This window comes from Mustela putorius, unplaced genomic scaffold, assembly GCF_011764305.1.
Source record: "Mustela putorius furo isolate JIRA1106 unplaced genomic scaffold, ASM1176430v1.1 tig00000148_pilon_pilon_pilon, whole genome shotgun sequence".
In the NCBI taxonomy this organism is placed as follows: domain Eukaryota; kingdom Metazoa; phylum Chordata; class Mammalia; order Carnivora; family Mustelidae; genus Mustela; species Mustela putorius.
In genome coordinates this window covers 56,694-70,723 of record NW_025421295.1, presented here as the reverse complement: position 1 = coordinate 70,723, position 14,030 = coordinate 56,694, and the positions used below count along the sequence as shown (strand labels likewise).

Genomic DNA, 14,030 nt, shown 5'->3' with positions numbered 1-14,030 from the left:
GCTCCGGGTTGGGTTGCTGACTGCCCTACACAGGACAAGCCCAGGGCCCACAAACCCCACAGCGAGGCTCCCACCCGCTCTGAGTTTACGGACCTCTGGCCCCATGTTGTTTGGGATTTTGATTCGTTTTTAAAGGGGGAAACTTAGCTTCTCACCTGTGCCACTTGGGTGGCCCCTTGCAGGCTGGTTGCCCTTCCCCCTCCCCATCCCCTGGCCAGCTCCTGACTCTACTCTGCCCAGCGGGGCCAGCCCAAGGCCCTGCGTTCCTGGCCCTGCTGGATGCCAGGCTGCTTTCCAATGGACTCCCTTGGCCAGTCGGACTCCCAGGGCCCGGCAGTAAAACACAGAGACATCTTTACCTTCTTCTTCAGGTTTTTGCTGTAGTTTTGTTGTTTTTTGTGTACAAAGCCTTCCCAGGAGTGGCCTGGCCTCCCAGCATTTCCTGTCTCCAAAGGACTGGAGGCTGTGACAAAGCACTGACCACACAACCCTGAGTCCCTTTGGGAATGAAGTGGAAGAAGGTAGGCTCCACAGGGAGGGAGCCTGGCCTTGGCTCTGGGTCGGACTGTCTCCTGCTGGGCCGGTGTGCCAGGCAGCCCCGTGAGCTGAGGCCAGGGCCCGTTGGAGCTGAACAGGGTCCCATCTGCAGGGTGAACCATGAGGTTTGGTGCTGGGTCTGTAAGCGGGCCAGCACACGTGTGGGCAGCTGCGCCGCCGTCTGCCCTCCAGCCTGAGTGTGGGGGAGGGATTGGAAGAGAGTGACCAAGATCGAGAGCCAAGGACCTTGTCGGCAGGGCTTTTGGCGTCCATGTCGGCAGGGCCCAGGAGACTCCCAGACCCGTCAGCCATGTCTGCAGAATTGCTCCTGAACTCAGTAGCTCAAGGCAGCAGTCCTGGCTGTTCTCACAGTCTGTATGGGTGCCAGTGGGTCAGCCTGTCTTCACCTCACTGTGTCTGGGTCCTGAGTTGGAACCTTCTGACCAGTCACTCGTCTGTTGTTTGGTGCTGCCTCCCCTGGGCCTAGCTGGGGCTAAGGGCCAGAAGATCCACAGGGAGGCTCTCTGTGTGCCCTAGGCTTCCTGCCAAAACCGTGTCTGGGCTCCCTGGACAAGCGTCCTGACGAGAGAATCAGGAGGAAACCGTACTGCCTCTTATGACCTATCCTCAGAAACACCCTCTCCAGTACATTCTTTTGGTTGGAGCAATTACAAAGGTCCACCTGATTCAAGGGAAGGGAAGAAAAAACCGTCACTCAGTGGAACTGTGCCCCATGGCCCTCCAGGATGGCAGATGATGGAGTGTTGCCACCATTTTTGGAAAACAGCCTGCTCCACAGCCAACCAGGGTCTGGCCCTGGACACAGACAGCCTGTGGGGTGCACCTCGGGTTGGTGAGCATCTTCCCGCAGGGAAGTGGTGACATGGTGGACAGGAAGGCACGGTACGGTTAGTGGTCCCAGCATCCCAGATCCCAGGTCTCCAGGGACAAGGGTCCAGCAAGTGGGGGACTCTGGCCAGCTGAAGGCAAAGTGGCCCCTCCGTTCCAGGGAACGCGCTGTGGACCCAACCCCCACCCCACCCCCAATCTGGACACCCCATCTTGGTGGGGTGGGAGATGGGAAGGTCCAGTCCTGAGGAGGATGGGCAAGCTGGGGTCCCGTGGGGGGGGGGCGGGAGGGGGGAGAAGAGGTCAGGTCACTGCTGTCCTGGGATGGAACACGGCACCCCACTCAGGTGAGGGGTGTCAGCAGGTTGGTGCCTGGGAGACAAGGTGGAGACCCCACAGTAAGGGGCTCCCCGCATACCAGCTTGGCCCAGAGGCGGCTCCTGCCTGCCCTCCAGGGCAGGCCCGTGGCTGTCCTTGCGAGGAGGAATGTTGGTGAAGAAGTCGGACGGGACCGGCCACCCGCTCCTGCTGGGGTGGGAGTTGGGGTGGGGGGTCAGCCAGGCCTGGGGGCGTAACTGAAGGGTGATGGGGAGGCCGCGAGGGGCGGCAGCGGGGAGCTCGGGTCTGGGACCAAGCGAGGGACCTGAGGCCCCGGAAGACGCCTGCGGGATGGGCCGGGTGTCGCCCCCGCCCCCGCCCCCGGTCAGCCGAGCCGCAGTCCTCCGTGCGTCCCGCCCCTGGGCTGGCGCGAGGAGACGTTCCCCACTGCCCGCTCCTGCCCCCGCTCCTGCCCCCACTCCTGCCACGCCCCTTCCGTCGGGCCACGCCCCCTTCCGCCGGGCCACGCCCCTCCGCTCCAGACCCGGCGATCATGGTGGTGCTAAAGGGCGTTCCGGCGCTGCTGTCCCCTGAGCTGCTCTACGCCCTGGCGCGGATGGGGCACGGCGACGAGATCGGTGAGGGGCGGGGACAGGGCCTCGGGACCCCCACCCTTGGGCGAGGCGCGAGCGGGACCCCCGCCACCCCAGGCCCTACAGGGGTCCCGACCCAGACTGTGCCCCAGCCCGGGGGCGACGACTCTCAAGCCCGGGAAGAGCCGGGTCCTGGGGTGGAGGCCTTGGTTTGGCCGCCCCGTCCCACTTCCCAATAGGACACGCCCCACCCTACCCCCCCCAACTCCTACCCCCAACTTCTTTAGGAAACTGGGGCCAAGTTGGTTGGGGGCCAAGCCCCTGCCCAGACCTTGGTCGGCCCCAGGCGGTCACGAGGACTGTGGCCCTTGGTCCAGGCAGCGCCGCGTCCGGCAGGTCCGGCCCCTCCCCCAGCCCGGCTTTCTGGGGCCCCGGGCCCAAGTTCCCAGCCGCGGCCTCAGGCCCAGTGCGCTGCTCGTTCTCCAGACCCCCTCCCAGACGGCCCCCAAGGGGCCACACCTCTTTCTCTGGCGGTTTGCCTTTCCTGGAGCCCTGGACCTCGGGCGGGGGCTGCACGGTCGGCGCCCCAGGGGGTAGAACGGGGCGGGGTCCCGAGTTCTCCCTAGTCCTCGCGGCGCCTGCAGCTTCTGCTCTAGGAAGCTTCCTCTCCCCGCCGCCACCTCTGACGAGAGGGGTCGGGGAGGGCAGGGGGCGTGGTCTACCGTGGGCGGCAGGTGCCCCGAGGTCTGTGCCCACCCACGCGGACCCACCAGGGGATGTCTGACCGGGTTGCGTGGCTGTTCAGTTTTCGCAGACGTGAACTTCCCCACCGCCTCCATATGCAGGTGTGGGCCGGAGGAGATCCGCGCTGACGGTGAGCCGCCGCTGGGCAGGGAGGGGTTAGGCTGGAGACCCAGTGCTCCAGCTCTGCGCTCCCCAAGCGTTGCCCTGTGCCCCCATCCCCACTTATGCCCCAGCCTCCACCGGTGACCCAGGGAGGCCCCCAGAAGTGACCCTGGGCCTCCTGCCCCATCTCAGGCACCTCTTGGTAGCTTCTTGCAAGTGGGGAAACTGAGGCCCAGTGGCTTGTTGGCTGGCTGAGCACTGATGCACCCCTGCTCCCCACAGCCCAGGTCAGGTGTTCAGCTTTTACTCTGCTATAGAAATCCCAGTACTGACCTCGCAGGCTCCGGGTGCCCACATGCTCTGTCTCTGGGACCCTCTGACCCTCAGGGGTGGGTGGAAGGCGTGACTTGGAGGGGCCTGGAGCCAGGGCCCCGAGGTGACAGTAGTAGCAGTTAGTACCAAGAGCAAGGGGGTAGGGGGTGTGAGGACACCAGCGTCCTGCCCTGTCCTGTCCCACCTGGGCTGGCACTGGGCTTGGCTGTCCCCCACCCTCAGCAGTGCTCTGAGGGGACACAACTCTCCCTGCAAAATCGAGGCCACTAAGGCACAAAGATGTGAGATGTAGGGTAAACCGGCCCTTCTGGACAGGGGGCCAGTGGTCTGAGGCCCGTTCAATGCGCTGCTGACTCCAGACCCAGTGACCTTGGCTTCCACCCTCTGCTGAGGGAGATGAGCCAGCCGTGCCTGGGTTTACACCATGGGCCAGAGGACCCAGCACGCGCTCCTCTCCAGGGAGGACAGGACAAGGTGGGCCATGGGAAGGGCCCGAATGCTGGAAGGTAAGGAGGGGCCAAGCTTCGCCCTGCGAGTTAGTGGAAACAAGCAATGAGGAGTGAAGGCCCGCGACGCAGACAGGTCTGACCATGGAGAACTGCAGAGAACACAGCAGAAGAGAATGCACTCAGGACAGCAGGGCTTCCCAGCCGCAGGCTAATAAGATGACAGCCGATTTTTGTCTTGTCCCCAGCCCCGTATTTCCCCGTTCTGTGCAACCAGCACAAGTCCCTTTAACAATGAGAAACCAGCTCCACAGGATGACAAGGACCTCGGAAACCAGTGGGCAGCCTGGGGCAGCCTGGGACAGAACAGCCTCTTCCCAGACCCCACTATCCTCATAGGAGAAAGGTGGCCACCCAGGGGTCATGGGGGGGTGCTGCGGTCAGGGAAGTGGCCCGGGTGCCCCTCCTGGTGGATGAGTAGGGGAGGTCACCACCAGGGGCCTATGAAGTACGGACTGGAGGGCAGGGCGAGCCCAGGGCTGGGACGGTCACAGGTGCTGTGGCAGGGAGACGCTGGTGCGACCCCAGCAAGTGTCACCAGGCGGCCTGCGTCCTCCGCCCTGTCCCGGGCCCGAGGCCGTCCTAGCTGGCCAGCTTGGTGAGGCCCAGGGTAAAAGGCGTGGACAGGCCCGGAGGGCAGGCGGCCCTGTTGGTGGCTGGGTGGGACAGGGCTCCCGTCTGAAGCTGGCACTCCGCCCTAGGCCTGGGCATTCCACAGCTCCTGGAGGTTGTGCTGAAGCTGCTGCCACTGGACACCTACGTAGAGAGCCCGGTGAGCGCCTGTTGCAGTGCCACCCCTCCCTGCTCTGGGCCTTGGTTTTTTCTTGGTCAGACCTCAGAGGACCCCTGAACTGTCATCCAGTGGGAGGGGAAGCTGGGACCAGGGCTGCTGGGTGCACAGGCCACAGAGCTGAGCCCCCTCTGTCCCTAGGCTGCTGTCATGGAGCTGGTGCCCGGTGACCGGAAGATCGGCCTTCAGACCCCGGTGTGGAAGAGCTACGAGTCCATCCTCCTGGAGGCTGGCTGCGTGGTTAGGCTGCTGCCCCACCCAGGGGGTTCCCGGGGACCCTCTGCACCTCTGTGGAGGCTGGTGGGAGTAACAGACAGGGCCCCCAAACCCCCCTACAGTTGTGGCTCATGTGCTCACCCTCCACAGAAAAGTGACCCTGGGGGTGTGGCTGTTCCCACCCCCCAGCCTCTCACCTCTCAGGTCAGGGACCCTGTCATGGCCTGGGGTGCGTCACCCACCCCAGCCTGTGTGAGCGGAGCCAGGGGCAAGTGAGGCACCCCTGGCCCCTGTCTTACGGCCAGAAGCCTGGCCTAATGCTGTGTGTCACCCCTGCATTGTGGAAGGATGTACCTCTCCTCCCCAGGACCTTCCCCTCGACACGTCTTGGGCAGGACCCCTCGATGACAGGCTGCCCGGGACTCCTGTCCTGGGCAGGGGCCCTCCTGCCCTTAGACCAACTCCAAGAGACACAGGGGCCCAGGCAGCTGGCCACCACAGCCCCCCTATGACCCTGCCTGCCCAGTTCTCACAGCTCAGAGGCTGAGCATCCTTGGGACCCCAGCCAGGAGAGCCAGTCGTGGAGCTCAGAGTGTCCGTGTCTCCTCATGCCGCTGGTGCCTGCTTGGGCCCTGAGGGTTTCTGAGCAAGGCCCCTCCACCGTGCCATTTTGCATTCCAGAGCGCCCTGGCGAAGATAGAGAGGTTTGAGTTTTATGAGCGGGCCAAGAAGGCTTTTGCTGTTGTAGCAACTGGGTGAGTTCTGGCCGAGTCCCTGGGGTCCCTTTGGGTCCTGCTGGTCAGGGTAGGTTTGGCTGGGACTGTCTGGGTCTGGGTCCCGGAGCCACTCCCTGTCCCCCTGCTCAGCCCCGGCCCCGCTGGGAATAGGACTCTCGGGATTCATGGGAGGACTGGTCCCTGGGCTTGCCTAGTGGGCGGGATGGGGGGCGGAGCCGGGGACCCAGCCTGGTGCTCAGCTCAGCTCCTTACTCAGGGAGACGGCCCTTTACGGAAACCTCATCCTCAAGAAGGGGGTGCTGGCCCCCGAGGCACTGACCTAGGCCTGGCGAAGACCCCTGGGCCCAGAGAGGAATCTGCATCTCTGGGCCAGACCACGGACAAACCGGCCCTGTCCTGCTCAGCCCAGAGCGCCCCCAACTGGGGACCCTGGGGGGCCAGGCCGGTATTTGGGGGGTAGGGGGAGGTGCTGCTGACAGGGGACTGGGACTCCCCCAATTTACGACAATGATGTGAAGTGTGGTGACTTGTCTCTGAAGTCAGAGGTTTCAACAACAGCCCCGTCCTCAAAGACTTGTTTGGTGCCGAACACGAGGGAGCCACTGGCTCCTTGGAGCGCCCCCCACCCCCGTGCATCCTCAGGGAGGGAGGAAGGCCTCTCTCCTCCCTAAGGTCCGAGGCAGGTCCCTGGGTTCCGGACAAGAGCTCATAGGAGCAGAGGTCCTCTTGTGAGGAGCCCCCGCAGAGGGCTGGGCCAGGTGGCCGCGACTGCACTGCGAGAGCCTGGGGTGGACAGAGCAGCTGCCCAGGGGCCCTGAGTGGAGGGGGTTCTGCAGTCAGCCCCAGAGCTGGGGGTGGTGGGCAGGGGTCATTCTGGGTGCTGGGGAGGGTGTGGATCAGTCGTCTGTTCCCTCTCCCCAGTGGTTGAGTGCCTACTGAATACATGGGAGCCCGAGCTGTTCTGGGAAATGGGCTGGTTGGGGTGGGGAGGTGAAGGCCAGGAGGATGTCCTTGCGCTGCCAGCAGGCAGAGGGCCAGACTGCCCGAAGACAGCCCACGGAAGGGAGGCTGTGATGGCTTCGGCATGAGGCTTGGGCTGGAGTTCAGGGTGGGGGTAGCCTGCCATCACTGCTCTGGACCCCGGGGTCTCCCCAAACCTTCCCACTCCCCTCCAGACCTTCCTGTAGCCATGCGGCTGCTTTGCAGAAGCTGGTGTGCAGGGCGCCTGGGCCTCTAGGCCCCTCAGACCCCGGGGCTGGTGTCCCAGATGTCACAGAGAACCTGGGGGGACAGGCAGGCCCCCTGGGCAGGGGGACCAGGTCTCAGCCTGGCCGGGCCCAGTCATTGCCAGGGCTTAACCTCAGACCCCTGACCCCATGGCCACCTCTAGCCACACAAAGGCCTTGCTTTACACAGCTTTATTGAGACTTAACTGACCTATAATAAGCTGCACACATTCCAAGCGTACAGTCAAATGCCTTTGGATATTGTCTACACGGGAGAGCTTCTGGCCACTGCCAGTGTCCTCCTGCTCACAAGGCTCGCACACCTCAACGGCCCACCCACGAAGCCCCAGCTCACCCCACCTCCCCAGGCACTCTCAGCCCTGTGGCTGCACCCTCGGGCTGGAGGAAATGCCCTTGGGGAGTCCTGGCTCCAGAGAGAGACTGGGCTACAAACCACCCTGGTCTGCCCAGGGCCAAGGTCACCACTGACTGACCTTGGATCTGAGCTGGGCACCCCCAAATTGCTTAGAGATGGCCACCCTTGACCTGACGGGGCAGGGGGAATGACCTACGGGCCTGCTAACCCTCGTGTGTACCATGCGGGATGCAATCTGGGGCCTCCCCAGGCACCTGGCTCCCCGGATCTGGGGCAAGAGCGGGTGCCAGGTGCACAGTGAGGAGGCTGGGGCCCACCCTGCCGCTTTAGGGCAGGACCACGGACAGGTCACGGTCCAGTCTGGGGTCCCTTCCACGGTGACATGAAGATGACCTGGCTTGCTGGCACAGTGCGAGGTGGCGAGCACATGAGCCACTAGGGAGAGCCCTGGGGCGTGGGCTGCCATCCAGGTGCTCAGAGGGGACCCACGACAGGACACGGAATTCCAGGGCGCGTGAGGTCACCCCCAGACCAGCCCGCAATCCCCGGAGCAGCCACATGCCTCAAAATCGAGCCCTGGATGGCCTCTGCCTGGAGCTCTGTTTGTCCTAACCAGTGGAGGGGCTCAGGCCGGGGTGTCGGGGGCACTCCAGGCTTCCCTCTTGAGGCAGAGGCGTGATCGCCACAGGCAGCATACTCGACACAGGTTCAGTGCGTCAAATAGCCCCAGTGAGCCCGTGCCTGCAGCCGCAAGGTTGGGCCATGCCCTGGGGTCCGGCCCCTCAGACAGCACTGGACAAGCACCCAGAGAATGGGGAGGACCAGGAGCCTGGGCCTGAGCCCTGCACCACCCCCAAACCTGAGCACCCAGCGACGCACCCTCCTGCTGTCTTTTTAGGGCCCATCTGTGGGAAGCTGACTGGTCCCAACCACTGACCTCTGCCATGCCCCGGGCCCCATCCCACCATCCAGGGAGGAGGCCTGAGGGGAGCCGATCAGCCTGTGCACAGGAGGACACAGGCCTTTCCTTGTCCCCGACAGAGCAGGCTAGGACCATGGTCACTGTTGCTGAGGACACATGTGGCCTCCACCCCTATGAGGTTTATTTTTCCAGTTGGGGAGGGGTCAGGGCCCCCCGGAATCCTCCCTGGGGTGGTAGATGTGGTCTCGGTCCTCCTCTGGCCCTTGAAGCGCCTGGGGAAGTGACAGTGCCCAGGGCCACAGCCCTGCCTCATCCTGGGCCTCCTCGGCCTCCTCGGGCACTGGGTGGTACAGGTCATCACGGTCCAGCTCAGGATCCCACCTGGGGCTTGGAACATGGCCCAGGATGTCCTCCGTCCCTGCCTGGGCCTTGGAGCCTAAGGATAAGGAGATGGGATGGAGGCAAGGTTCTCCTCAAGGAAAGTCAGCGCCACCGGGGCTCCGCCGCTGTGACCTTGCCCCCCTTCACCTGGTGCCTGCCTGACCTTGCCGTTTCTCCCACGTGGCAGCGGCAAGGTTTGGCGCCGCTAGCAGCCACAGGAGCTGGTTGTCCGTTTTCAGAATGTCCACCACACGGGTGTCCCAGGCCCTGTGAGCAGAGCTGGGTCAGGCCTACCTGTGCAGGAAGAGGAGCCAGGAGCCCCGCCAGTGAGGGCGACCACCGCCGTCTGAGCAGCCTCGAGGTGCTGGGCAGGAGACCTAGCGGGAGGTTGCTCCCTACCAGCATCCTTGGTGGCTCTATTCTGTCCCTTGCCAGTGGCCCCGGGGGACCGCCGGACAAGCACCACTGACCCCTCCACTGCCCAAGAGCTATGACCAGGCAACCTCCATGGAACCCAGACCCGCCAGCCAGGCAACCGCCCCTGCTCCGCCGCATCCCTGAGCTATAGGGGTCCAGGAAGGTCGGAGAGTCTCTTGGGTGGCGTCCTAAGGGTGTCCCCTGAGGAAACATCTTGGCCCAGCCCTGCATCGTGGAGACCTGGAAAACTTGGGCAAGAGCTCCCTCCTGTCCCAGAGGCCAGGCCTGTGCAGGCTGGGGAGTAGCTCTCTGGCCTCTGGCCTCTGGCCTCTGGCCTGGCGTGGCCCTGGGGGAGAAGCCAGGTGTTGCCTCATGGGAGTGCAGGGAAAGGGGCACGGCTTAGAAGCGCCTCTGAGGGGGGCGCCTGGGTGGCTCCGTGGGTTAAACTTCTGCCTTTGGCTCGGGTCATGATCTCTGGGTCCTGGGATCGAGTTCTGCTTCGGCCTCTCTGCTCAGCAGGGAGCCTGCTTCCCCCTCTCCTTTTGCCTGCCTCTCTGCCTACTTGCGATCTCTCTGTGTCAAATAAATAAAATATATATTTTTTAAAAAGTGCCTCTGTGGGTAACTATAACCCTGGGTGTGGGGGTGGGGTAGCCATCCTGGAGGCTGCTAGGAGAGCTAGGGGATCATTCTGGAGCACCACCCCCGCCTTGTAGGTCTCTGACAGATCCCACAGGATCCCATGCTGGTCGGAGCAGTGCCCCCTCCCCGAAGCTGCTGGGCAGGGCCTCCCCACATCCACAAACGCCCTTAGCCTAGAGGGTTCCCAGAAGGGGCAACAGCAGGGGAATGTGGCCAGGGCTGCTGGGGACACTCACTGCTTTGTGTCCCACTCAGGACCCCCGACTGGGCCTTTGGTCTTGATGAGGACCTGGAAGAGGGAGGTCACAGGTGTGGGGTCCATGGTCCGAGAACACCGGCTCCAAGGTCCCCCCGGACCATACTTGCTGACTCCACCCCACCCTCTGGGGACAGGATTGAGGCCCTGAGGTTCCTGGGGAGACAGGGCCACCCCTGGGGCTGTGTCTGCTCACGCTTCCCTGGCTGATGGCCTGAGGAAGGAGGGCCAGTTCCTCTGAGCCCAGCCCTCTGTGGAGCCAGGGGAGACAGGGCAGTGAGTCGAACATGACCCTCGGGGAAGGGTCTCTGTCTGTTGCCAGGAGGGGGTGGGCCTTCCCCTTCCCTGCCCTCCCAGGTGTGCAAGTCTGAGTGGTCTGGACCCAAGGCAGGGTGGGCAGGAAGAGGGCTGGGGAGACAGGGCCCGACACCAGTTACATGCACAGGTCACACCTGAGCGGCATGCACGAGGACGAGGAGGGGCTCAGACTCACAGGGCACACACGAGTGTCATCAAGGGCCCCTCCCCCATCTGGACCAGCAGGCGGCTGTGACAGGGGCCACTCCCGCTCAGCTTGAGGCCCTCGCTGGTGCCCACAGGACCACCTGCTGCCCCGGGTGCCCTTTCTTCACTTTCCGGGCCGGTGGGGCGGGGCTCGCGGAGGAGCACACGTACCTGGGGCAGGGAAGCTGGGCCTGCCTCCCCCAGCAGCAAAGCCAGCAGGCCAGTGACCAGGAGGAGCCTGAGGGGACCAGAAGGGAGAGTGAGAGACAGGCCAGGGCTGCCCCTGCTCATCAGCCTCCGGACAGGACACCTGGGTGGGCAGCCCGGCGTGCTGGCAGCTTGGGTCCAAGCCAGGGAGGCCTGGGGCCAGGTCCACGGGTGGTTTCGTTGTGCCTCCATCCCACAGACCAAGGACACACGGGCACAGGGGTGGGACCGCCACAGGCCCACACTTGCTCCCAGGGCCCTCAGAGCAGGTGCCACTGCCCGCGGCACCCAGCACTTTTGGCAGACCCTCCGCGGCAAGCTCGGGCCGCCAGGTGGGTGTGATGGGCCGTGCGCCCCCCCCAGCTCCCGGCATTGGGCTGGCAGCTGCACCTAGGCACACGCCCCCGGGGCACAGAGCAGTGAGGGCTCCCAGCACCCTAGGCTGAATGCTGACAGGCTAGGACCCGGGGCAAGATCTCAGAGCGCTCTGTGTCCGAGGCACCCGGAAACTGTGCACACGGCGCCCTCAGGGCCGGACGGCCCCTTGCTCCTCTCAGAGCTGCAGCTGGACAGTGGTGCCGGTGCCCGGGCAGGAAGCCCAGGAGGAGGCGGGCAGGATGGGGTGCTCCTTCCAGACACATTCAACTGGACCCTAGGGTAGCCAGGATGGCCGGCAGGGGAGGGGGGGCCAAAGACCAAGCCCCAGGCTGGGAGTCTGAGGGGCCAGGGCCAGAGGGAGGTGACACAGAAACATAGGACAGGAGAAGGATGACCCAACTGTAAAGGTCCTGGACGCCTCATCCAAGACAGGGGAGGGGAGGGAGACGGACGGGCGCCTTGTGTGTGTGTGTATGCGTGTGTGTCTGTGCGTGTCCGCGCATGTCCGTGCGTGTCCGTGCGTGTCCATGCGCCTGTGTGCGCCTGATGTGTGTGTGTGTGAATGTGTCTGTGTGTGTGTGAATGTGTCTGTGCATGTCCGTGTGTGTCTGTGCGCCTGTGTGCGCCTGATGTGTGTGTGTGAATGTGTCTGTGCATGTCCGTGCGTGTCTGTGCGTGTCTGTGCATGTCCGTGCATGTCTGTGCGTGTCTGTGCGTGTCTGTGCATGTCTGTGCGCCTGTGTGTGCCTGGTGTGTGTGTGTGTGAGTGTGTCTGTGCGTGTCCGTGTGTGTCTGTGCGTGTCCACGCATGTCCGTGCGCCTGATGTGTGTGTATGAATGTGTCCATGCATGTACGTGCATGTCTGTGCGCCTGTGTGTGCCTTGTGTGTGTGTGTGCGTGTCCGTGCGTGTCCACGCATGTCCGTGCATGTGTGTCTGTGTGTGTCCGCGCATGTCCGTGCGTGTCTGTGCGCCTGTGTGCGCCTGATGTGTGTGTGTGAGTGTGTCTGTGCATGTCCGTGCATGTCCGTGCGCCTGTGTGCGTCTGATGTGTGTGTGTGTGTCCGCACGCATGCCTGCATGTGTGTACGTGTGCACGTGTGCATGGTGTGTTCGTGATGCCTACGGTGTGCAAGTGTGACAATGTGTATGTATCTTGTTAAAAAACAAGACAACACACCCAAAATGGAATCGCTCACCCCGAGCCCCAGGTCACAACCCGAACCCAGAACCAGATCCATAGAGCAGCGAGGCGGGAGCGGCCGGGTCGGCCCTGGGCGGGTCACCTGTCCCACAGGCCCCTGTGTCCGTCCCCTAAAGAAAAGTCTAAAGAAAAGTCGCCGCGCAGTGACCCACCCGCGTTGTGCTGCTGGGACGTCCTCATCCCGCCCCTCCTGCCTGTAAGTCCACGTGCAGCACCTCCGAGGGCCTCCTGTCTGCTGGCTGGGACGCCCAACTCTAGCCGATTTTGCTCAAATGAACTCAGCATTTTTCGTATGCCTGTTTATCTTTTAGCAGTCTGGGCACACGGGCCTCTTCCTGGCTCTCCGGGGAAGGGTTCTTTCTGTCTCTGCAGCTGGCAGGGTGGCAGGCTGGGCAGGGCTGGGAGGGGCCGGGGAGCCCCGGGGAGCCCCGGAGGCCAGCAGGGGCCTCAGATGAAGACTTCCCACAAGCTGTCCCCTCGCCCCACCGCCCCAGATTCCGGTCCCACAAAGACCTTGGCCTCTTGTCCAAGTGGCCCAGCACTTCGGGGTGAAGGTTCCTGTAGACACCATGGGAGCCAAAGGGCAGGGGCGTGCCCTGGACTTTGGGTCGTGGGCCTGGTCTCATTCAGCTGCCCTGCCTCTCCAGAGCACCAACTCCCAGACAGAGGCCGGCTCCCGTGCCGGCAGGGGCCGACCCGCGGACTCGTGCCTGTGTGTCTGGACTCCACACCTCCACCACTCTGTCCAGCTCAGCCAGGGAAAGCACCTCATGGGAGGTGACGCTGCCAGGTCCAGGGACCTCAGATCCTGGCTGTGAGCCCTGTAGGCCTCTCTCCAGGAGGACAGCTCTGGGTTCCAAAGGGCTCCCAAGGCCCCCAGGCCACCCAGTGACCCACCTCTCTACAAGGGACGTATGGCCTCTGGTTCACACCAGGATACCAAGGGGAAGCCCCAGAACTGGAGGACGAGGGGAGAGCCCTGGCTAGAGGAGGAGGGAAGGGGACTCCCAAGGGATGAAGGAAAGAGGGGACCCCTGCTTCCTGGGTGGTGTTCCTTCGGGGGGCCACTGACCCCTGCCCTCAGCCCCTGACAGCCTCCAGCCTCTCTCGACCCAACCCTCTCTTTCCAGCAGTCACAGACCTGGTGCCTCCTCCCTCCCATGCGCAGGGGTGATTCCTTGCTGGGCCAAGGGACCCCAAGGGACAGCTGTGCTTTCTCTTTCTCATGGGAGACCCAGGGGTGGCCCTCAAAGCTGGTGCCCGGATGCAGACTACAGAAGGGCCACAGTCACTGGTAGCTCCGTACAGAGAGCTCCGGCAGCCCTGGGTACAGCAGCCAGACACTGGACCGAGGACAGAGAGCCACCCCCGCCTGCCCGCCTCCCCACCAACTCCCTCCTCTGCAGCCAGCCTGAGCCAGGAAGGAGGTGCCCCGGGGGCTGGGGGGGTCTGGCTTCAGGGGCATTAGGCATTACCTCCTCATGATGGAGCCCCCTTCTCGGTGTAGACGGTGCTCTCGGAGACCTGTAGTTCCAGACCCAAGCACACAGTGACTCAGACACCTGGCCCTGCTCCTCCCCACCCGGGCTCCTCCGGGTTTTATGGCTCCGTGTGGGTGTGTCCGGGCAGAGGTCAGAGACCAGGAATCCCAAATGCACCAGCGACTCATTCTATCCAACTGGCTCCCCGGCTACTGCCACTCCCACAGCCCAACCCACACCCATGACAGGACGGACCCGAGGCAGCGGTGCCTCCCACCTTGGCACCCATGCTGGACCCTACACGCCCCATG

General features: G+C 63.8%; 2 protein-coding genes across 2 annotated transcripts; one reads left to right on the top strand and one right to left on the bottom strand.

Moving 5' to 3' along the window:
• Positions 1-2,203: 2,203 nt before the first annotated feature.
• On the top strand, positions 2,204-6,282 carry LOC123390888 (fucose mutarotase). The gene is made up of 6 exons (XM_045075676.1): positions 2,204-2,342; positions 3,103-3,171; positions 4,684-4,754; positions 4,914-5,012; positions 5,670-5,743; positions 5,982-6,282. Exons 1-6 carry the CDS (start codon positions 2,258-2,260, stop codon positions 6,046-6,048), a joined length of 465 nt encoding a protein of 154 aa, XP_044931611.1. The 5' UTR covers positions 2,204-2,257; the 3' UTR covers positions 6,049-6,282.
• A 2,104-nt stretch (positions 6,283-8,386) lies between these two features.
• Positions 8,387-13,808, bottom strand: LOC123390887 (proline-rich acidic protein 1-like). The gene is made up of 5 exons (XM_045075675.1): positions 13,714-13,808; positions 10,621-10,687; positions 9,926-9,978; positions 8,794-8,897; positions 8,387-8,685 (listed from the first exon to the last, which is right to left on the bottom strand). Exons 1-5 carry the CDS (start codon positions 13,719-13,721, stop codon positions 8,453-8,455), a joined length of 465 nt encoding a protein of 154 aa, XP_044931610.1. The 5' UTR covers positions 13,722-13,808; the 3' UTR covers positions 8,387-8,452.
• Between the last annotated feature and the right edge of the window lie 222 nt (positions 13,809-14,030).

What these genes read in the sequence shown, in the direction of transcription:
- LOC123390888 (XM_045075676.1), top strand. Translation starts at nt 2,258, where the DNA reads ATGGTGGTGCTAAAGGGCGTTCCGGCGCTGCTGTCCCCTGAGCTGCTC. An exon ending in GGGGCACGGCGACGAGATCG is followed by an intron (nt 2,343 to 3,102) that starts GTGAGGGGCGGG and finishes GTGGCTGTTCAG; the next exon opens with TTTTCGCAGACGTGAACTTC. An exon ending in GGAGGAGATCCGCGCTGACG is followed by an intron (nt 3,172 to 4,683) that starts GTGAGCCGCCGC and finishes ACTCCGCCCTAG; the next exon opens with GCCTGGGCATTCCACAGCTC.
- LOC123390887 (XM_045075675.1), bottom strand. An exon ending in GCCCAGCTTCCCTGCCCCAG is followed by an intron (nt 9,979 to 10,620) that starts GTACGTGTGCTC and finishes TCCCTCTTCCAG; the next exon opens with GTCCTCATCAAGACCAAAGG. An exon ending in CACGTGGGAGAAACGGCAAG is followed by an intron (nt 8,686 to 8,793) that starts GTCAGGCAGGCA and finishes CCTTATCCTTAG; the next exon opens with GCTCCAAGGCCCAGGCAGGG.